The sequence below is a fragment of the Macrosteles quadrilineatus genome, unplaced genomic scaffold, assembly GCF_028750875.1.
Source record: "Macrosteles quadrilineatus isolate MER2022 unplaced genomic scaffold, UCM_ALF_1.0 Scaffold_4__1_contigs__length_99947679, whole genome shotgun sequence".
NCBI classification, from domain to species: domain Eukaryota; kingdom Metazoa; phylum Arthropoda; class Insecta; order Hemiptera; family Cicadellidae; genus Macrosteles; species Macrosteles quadrilineatus.
Genome location: NW_026542597.1, coordinates 4,352,474 through 4,360,774, shown reverse-complemented (window position 1 = coordinate 4,360,774; position 8,301 = coordinate 4,352,474). Strand labels below are relative to the sequence as shown.

Here is an 8,301-nt window from a genome sequence, read left to right as displayed (position 1 = left end):
TTTGGAAATTGCTGATAGAGCCGCTCTTGATTGGTTAATCATGTGTTCGTGAGTTTCGTGTTCGGTGTGTGAAAATCATTTTATAACATCGAAATATAGATAACGTTAAGCCCGTGACAGAAATTATTATGGCTTGACAAGAGCAAAAACCCAGGTCATGCACTCAAAAACGAGTCAGAGATTTGAAAAAACATTTGGAATGTACATTTTACACAAAACAGCTATTGTGACTAATTACAATGAACAAATGAACAATCAATAATGAATAGTACCCCCTTGCTTGAACATTGAACAACTTATGGTTGGTGAAAAACTATTCCAAAGTACGTTTCTGTCAGACAAATGTAGATTACCTTTAAATTTATAAATTTATTAACATTATTTTTAATATTCGTTTCCTTGAGTTGACATTTTTTATATTATCTAAAAATGGGTGATCCAACCCCTAGTCTTTTCATTGTCTAACTTACCATATATAAATTATAGCTTGTTCTCTGGTGATATAACCAAAATTAAAACGTAAACAATAACATTTTCCCCTTCAAAAGAACCTTTTGCGTCAATATCACTTCAAACAGACTTAAACATGACCTGACATTACAGGTTAACACTTTATAAAGTCTTTATAGGTCGAGCGTTATTCATACAGTATTTTTATTCAATGCAATCATGCAGGATGTTCTTTACCAGTTGTTAAAATATTAGATTGCTGCCATTAACAATTCAGCTCACTAATTAATCACCCTGGGTGTGTCTCGTTGTTATCATTGTATCTAACAGAACAGCTGATGTCGCTGTCACACCATGTGCTGGACATGTCACCGCCTCCACAGGGACCTTCCCCTCAGGCACGAGGCTCATCCTCACCCAGGGTTGGTGGTCTGGAGACCGAGCCAAGGGACGACCGGCGGAGAGGAAGACTCAACGCGGAACTGCTTATAGAGGTCTTGGCTGGAAACACAGATTCAGTAAAAAGGTAGCCTATAGTTATTATTAATTTTAAGATTTTTTTCTATTTACTGTTTGTCTTTTCATTACCGTAATAGTTTAATTTGTCATCAGTGATCATCAGAGCTGTTTCATATAGATGTACTACATACAAAAATTTTCCGTCAAAAGTGAGACTTGTTCTTGAAGTGGATTACCTGGGTTTCGGCTTCTTTAATTCCATTCTTGAATGCTATGGAAGAAATTAAAGATATTAACTTTTTCTTCTTGCTTTAATTAACTTTCGGCTTGGAATACCATGTCCGCCATGATATTCTTCTTTAGTGATTTTTTAATAATCCATCTCACACACAACACGAATATAGAGTGAATTGCTTGACAACATTGTAAGATAGATTTTGTTAAAGATCATCAAAAAAATCCAATCTTAAAAAAACAATTAGTTTCAAAAAGTGACATCCTTTTATTGTGTTCAATCTGTGAAGGGACGATGTTTTAAATTAAGAGACATGATGCAATCGTTTTTAGGACCGTAGCTGTAGTGGTCTGGAATGAGGCTACCCAGATATTGGAAATTAGTTTTTTGATCGTACCTTGTCTTTTTATAATGTAACCACCCTTGTCTTGTAAAAGACTTCAAAATCTCACTCCAAAACATGATGTACGACCCCTAACTATGGAATTGTTTCCAGTCTGTCATCGTTCAATTCATTTTGCAGGTATCTAGAAACAGGGTCATCAGTCAACGCCACATGTCGCCCAACCCTTACCTCCGCACTACATCTAGCAGTGGCTTGCAGACATGAGGACATCGCAAGACTGCTGCTGTCCTGGGGGGTAGACGTCCTGCGACGTGACCTGGAGGGTAGACAGGCCATCCATGTGGCAGCAGCTGTCGGCGATCCAGTTTTGTTACGTCTGCTGCTGCAACAAGATCCCGACATGGTCAACAGTCAGGTGGTGCCCTCACATGAGTCTGAGGACACACTGAGTCTAGACTGCTGGAGCCACGATCATAGCTCTGTCTCTGACAAGGTTGTATGAATTGATTTATTATATTAATACCAATTGAAAACCATACTCCCAAACTATTGGATGTTAAGGATCCAAAGCCAGCTTTCCATCATTCGAGCAGTTTCGCTTAGGCTTTGAGGAACAAGACAAAATTTTAAGCATTCAGTTTGAAGATGGTGCAGAAATTCACTCATTGCTCTATTAAGCCTTCACTTTATTATTTTATACATATAATTTGTCTTACCAATATTAATTGATTTGTATTAGGGAATTATTAATAAAAAATTTTGGTTTGTACATATAAAAAAAAAATACAATAGGATAGATATACAGTGTGAGTGTGTATTTGTTACTGACCACTACCATCCAGGACCATTTTTATGAAAAGTCCAATGATGAGGACGGTTGGGCTCTATTTTGAACTATTAAAAAGCTATCGATTTTAGTCGTGGTTGAGCCAGATGCGTTTTGATTACTTAGCCTACTACCTATAAGAGAAACGACAATTAACTATTTTTCTTTCAGGGATGTTACTCTACTAAAGACAGAGTGACACAAATAGCCATATTTATGTGCAATCAATGTGCGAGGCATATGTAGATGGACAAATGCAAAGTAAAAAAGACCCCCAACCAGAAAAAATATATGCCTGGTTATAGCTTTCTTAACACGATAAAATGTTTCTTTGGTGGAGGTAATTTACTAAAAATCCCAATTGTCAATAATAACTGGGCAAGGCTAAAACGAAAGATCAATGACAGTTTTGTTAGGGTTTAACTTAAAATTATAGGATGAGTAATGTCTAATGATTCAGCTACCCACCCATCTATATTAAGATACTATAAAACTTTAGCAAGATTGTATAGTTTGTTCAAATTTAATTTGCAGATTCCTCAAGTTGCACAAAAATCATCTCCTCTTCACCAAGCTGCTCAAAGCGTCAACTTAACTTGTGTAATACTTTTGCTTGAACAAGGAGCTAAAGTTGATGTTAAAGATCGAAGAGATTTAACTCCTTTGGATGTGGTGGGAGAAATAACAATAGGAAAGGCAGTTGGCTTGTCTAAGTCCTCAAAAACACCTAGTGACATGCAAAACATTATTAACTGCTTATTGCAAAAAGGTGCTAAATTTACAATACGGAAAAGCACTCTAGGTCAAGGAGTTGAAAACCAAGTTACAATGGAAGTTAACTGCCTTCACACTGCTGTATTGCAAGAGGATCCACAGCTAATTGAATTTCTGCTTGATAATGAAGCTAGTCTGAGTATTTTGAATGGTGAAGGCCTTACACCACTTCATCTTGCAGTATCTAAACGTCTTCTTGAGCCCCTCAGAATTATATTGGAGAAAAATCAATCCATACAGGTAAAAAGTTTTAGAATTGATTGCTAAAGTTGTTTTATACTCCTTGAATATTTATATTTTTTACTAAGCTGCATCTAATGAATATTTTATAGCATTCCCTTTTAAAAAACAGCACAGGTAAAATTAACACTCTAATTAGGTCACTTACATAAAGCCTTACGTTTCTTGCTAAAGTTTAATATTCCAAAAATGAAGTCCCTCTTTACATAAAGCGGTTTTTAGAACTATTCGAGGGAACCAGGGAACCAGTTAATTTAACTTGGAAGGTTTTAGAACAATTGAATACTTAAAAATTTTACTTAATTTATGTATGCATTTCCATCACTAACTCTAGAAACAATCTGTTTCTTATCACTTTATCACAAGGTACTGGATGCCGTTGACTTCCAAGGGCGTACTCCATTACATCTCGCTGTTGCCCAGATGTGGTTCCCAGGAGTCAGTCATCTGTTGGAGGCTGGAGCTGATGTAAAGGTCACTTCTAGTGATGGTCAAACAGTATTACACATGGCTGTGGCTACTCATCAGCCAGATCTGCTGAAGGAGCTACTTACAATCAGGGAAGCAGTCAATGTAAGTACCGTTCACCAATGTCACTCGATAGTTTAAATTGTGAAATCAAAAGTAGTCATAGGTAAAGTTATTGGTTACTATATAAGAAGATGCAATAGAGTTTCTTTATTTTGTAGACATGGTTTTTACATTAGTTCAAGTAATCATTCATTACAATTTGAATTTAATTTCATCATCAAATCATCAAATACACTGTGTACAAGTTGTTGTTTAATTTATGGTTTAAGCTTATGAGTTAAGGAAGAAGGGAGGATACTGTAACTCACATTAGAAAATAGTTTTAATCAGTTGATATCACACAAACGTTAATAAAACTCATCTTTTTACTCATGAAGAAGCCCCGTGGAGAGTTGAATGGGTAAAACATCAAGTTAATTGTGTTGTAATGCGCTGTTACCACGTGGAACCTATATTAGGTTAGTTAGTAAAGTCGCTTCTGTTTCCTTAATTTTCTGAAGACTTGCTTAAAAACTCTTCCACAAAATCCTATCTAAGTACTGTAAGTATCTGTACTGTTGCAGTCTTATGTCTAAAGTTCCTTTTATCTGTCCAGATGATCGATGCACGCAACAGACACCATGAAACACCACTAAGCTGGGCTGTGTCCATGGGTCAGTTGGCCTGTGTGGAGGTTCTTCTCGCCAAGGGTGCAGACGTCACTATCAAGCTGCCTGGAAAGTGCAGTCTCATTCACCTATGTGCCATCAGAGGTCACAGCTCAGTTTTGGCAGAAATCCTTAAGTACCCTCGCATGGCAATGTTCAAGAACTCACAGACCAACGAGCAGAATGGTGGCTTGACTGCCCTCCACCTAGCGGCTCTGGAGGGATCCACATCCTGTGCGGATGTCCTTTTAGCTGCAGGATGTGATGTGCACAAAGTGTCCTTCCAGTGTCCTTACCGCAAATCAACGCCCTTACATATCGCTGCCATGAAAGGGCGTTCTAAGATAGTCCTAGCAATTGTAAATCACGATTTAAGCACCCTCAAGGCTAAAAACGAAGATAAATGGTATCCATTACACGTTGCGGCTAGGTTTTCAAACCATGAATGTGTCAAAATAATGTTACTCAACGGAGCGAATTTGGCGACAACCGTTTTGGATTCAGATTTCAAAAAAAGAACAGCTTTTGACATAATTGTTTGCAACATACTTGATCCAGCTGCCTTTTTTAACGATGTGTTTGACTGCTACATTCAAGTCAATGAATACCCGTTGAATAGCAACGAGTGTGAGATAAAAGTGAATTATGACATTCTTCAACCTCTCGGACCAGATAGGAAGCAAATGAAAGTGTTAGACTCTTTGTTGAACTGTAAGAAATGTGCAGTGCAAGAAAACGTGCTGTTACACCCTCTGATTCAAACCTTTCTACATCTAAAATGGAGGAGGATGAGAGTTCTTTTCTTCGTCATAATGGCACTGTACATGATGTTTACCTTGTCACTGACCTCAATGGCAATGTGTTATTATGTTCTCTGGGGACAGATGCATTCAAGATTCTTGTATTTGGTAACCTGTGGTTGTAGCTTCACTTTGGGAATCTCTCTCCTCATCATAACCATACAGGTTTGTTACGTACTATAAACTAATATGTTGAATAACAACGTTCAACAGTGGCATTGCACTAATTCTTGTATACTCTCAACTCTGTGCCATTTGAGGCAAATGGAATCAGACTTCCTAAACTCTTCTTAGTCCTTTTAGTAATTTTCCTTTTCACTTTCTTTGGCACGATTCAAGAAGTATTTTTTTAAATATTCATCTGGGGGGACTGAAGCTTCTATTCACCAAACAAGGTATACTTTTTAGACAAAAAAAAATATAAAACTTCTAAAAAGCTGAAACCCAAAACTAAAGTTATGGCTTTTATCAATCCTTCCTCCAAATGAATCATCCTTCAATCTTTCTTTACTTCAAAAGAAGAATCATGAAAATCTGTCAAGCTTTTACTACAGAATACAGAAATTTTCTGGGTAGCCAAGTGGTTGATAGTGCTCGCCTTAAATCTAAAGGTCACTGGTTCAATTCCAAGCGAAATCATTTCCACCCAGACAGGCCCGCTTTTATAAACGGGCAGACTGGGCATATGCCCAGGGGCGCCGGGGGTTAAGGGCCCCTGGTGGGTGCCGTACAACTACTGCCCGGGAAAAAAAATACAGAGCACTAGGAAAAAAGGAGGGCGCTGATTTTGAGTTTGCCCAGGGCTACACTGACCCTTAACGCGGCCCTCCACCCAGATGCCATTTGTCATCGGGCTAAGAACTAATGGTGCTATCCAACAAAAAGTTTAATGTAGATAGTAACAAGACGAGGGTTGGGTCCGTTCCCTTTCAAAACGTAAAAAATACCATTGGTGTAAAAAAAACACTAAATAAAAGAATTCTTGAGTAAAAACCCCCTTCACGTTTTAATATACAGGACGGTTCAGATTAAAACCTAACTAGGTAATACACAATATCTAGTTTAGTGAAAATTAAATACAACAAGTTATAAGCTAAAAATAACTGCTTTAAATACATTAAAATAAGTTTATTTACTGTAAACCATGTCTGTAATTTTTCATCAGGAGCTTCTCCAGGCATTCAGAATGCAGCGTTACTACTTTAAGGAGCTGGAATCCTGGATCAAGTGGTCATCCTTCTTGCTATCCTTCATAGTGCTACTGGGCGATCATCCTACCGAATGGCTGGCCCAAGTGTCGTCAGTTGCTGTGCTTCTGTCCTGGCTAGAGCTTCTTTTTCTTCTTTCCCGTTGGCCTTCCACTCTTGGATTCTACATCGTCATGTTCTTCACTGTTGCCAGAAATGTATTTACGGTATTGCACCCAATATATTTACACACAGCATAAGGACTGAACAAGTCTTGTCAATACATAAGATACAATGGAAGATTGGACAGTAGATGTGAAATGAAATGAAATTAAATTTACTATTTGTTTCTTGCAGACAACCCATTTTTCATTTGACATGCTATACCTATGCTAGGATCTCCAAGAGATAACTGCACCCACTCCCCCTTCCTTGCAGAGAGTCTCTCTCGTTCTTGCGCCCCTAGGCCCTGGAATTGAATTTTGAATATCACTAAAATATATTCCCTTCACACATTTTAAGATTTGGCATAGCATAAATCATAAACATATTTTGCAAGACGCACTAGTCCTATGTGTTCTGTTCTAGGTGTTGGCTACGTTTCTGTTTGTCATCCTTGGATTCATGTTCGCCTTCATGATCCACTTCCGAGACTCCGGTCAGTTCACAGACGTGTGGAGATCGTTCACCAAGGTCCTGGTCATGACCTTTGAGTTAGACTATGAGAAGATGTTCCGGACAGTAAACGGTATGAATGCTGTGGTGGGCCGTGGCATCTTTCTGTACTTCATGGTGTTGATGGCGATCGTCCTGATGAATCTTCTGGTTGGTATAGCGGTCAGCGACATTGCCATGCTTGAGAAGCAAGGAAGAGCTAGACGGCTCGCAAAGCAAATTGACTTCCTCAGCATGCTGGAATCGTATGTCTACAATAGATATTTATTTGCGTTTTGCCCAAACAAACTTTCCAAAATTATTAGAAGATTTAGAGCTGTAGATCGGGTGCTCAAATTTTACCCGGGTAGGCCACGAAAGAGAGGTAACCAATTGACTGAGGACTTGATACAATCTTTGATTGACAATGTCGTAAGGCAACGCAGGAACTGCAAAAAGAAAAACTGTGAAGTTGGTTGCATCGGAGATGATGTCTCTGTACTGAGAACGCTGTAATTGTAAACAACAACAAAAAACATAGCTGTATAGTAAAATATTTTTTTACTACATTATACATACTATTGTACAATAATAACTAAGTAATCTGGCTATGTAAAATTACTGTTGAAAAAGTCTTTAAATTTCTGAAAAAACATAGGTTATACTTAGAAAAGTAAGTAACTTTGGTATTATCAGTGGTAATCCAAAATAGTACAATTTTACCAAAAATCTGATCTTTATATTTTATTCCAACATGCGCTGAAAGTAGGATCAGAATGTAACTAACTAGTGCTCAAAATGTTTACTATTTAAAAGATTAGCTTTCTCACTATGACTCTATCATTAATAATACTAATTCTAAGATCTAAGATCTTGGATAGATCTATGTAAATAATCCTAAGTTCTATTCTTGTAAATTAATGAACAAACAAATTTGAAGAATGAGTGCTTTGGAATACTATAGCTTAGTAGATTTTTTTTTAAAGTATCGGTAGGGAAGTAATAAAAAATAATACCTTTTGAAGAAACAGTTTATTAAATATACATAAAACAGGTTTTGTTTCATTCCACATACTTTTTTACAATAATTGCTATACAAGCAGTTATATAACTTTAATCATAATACAAATATTGTAGGTAGAACGTACAACT

General features: G+C 37.3%; 1 protein-coding gene across 1 annotated transcript; it reads left to right on the top strand.

Annotated features, from left to right (window-relative positions):
* Positions 1-788: 788 nt before the first annotated feature.
* Positions 789-1,992, top strand: LOC128991699 (serine/threonine-protein phosphatase 6 regulatory ankyrin repeat subunit C-like). Its single transcript, XM_054414798.1, has 2 exons — positions 789-976; positions 1,668-1,992. Exons 1-2 carry the CDS (start codon positions 789-791, stop codon positions 1,990-1,992), a joined length of 513 nt encoding a protein of 170 aa, XP_054270773.1.
* The last annotated feature ends 6,309 nt before the right edge of the window (positions 1,993-8,301 follow it).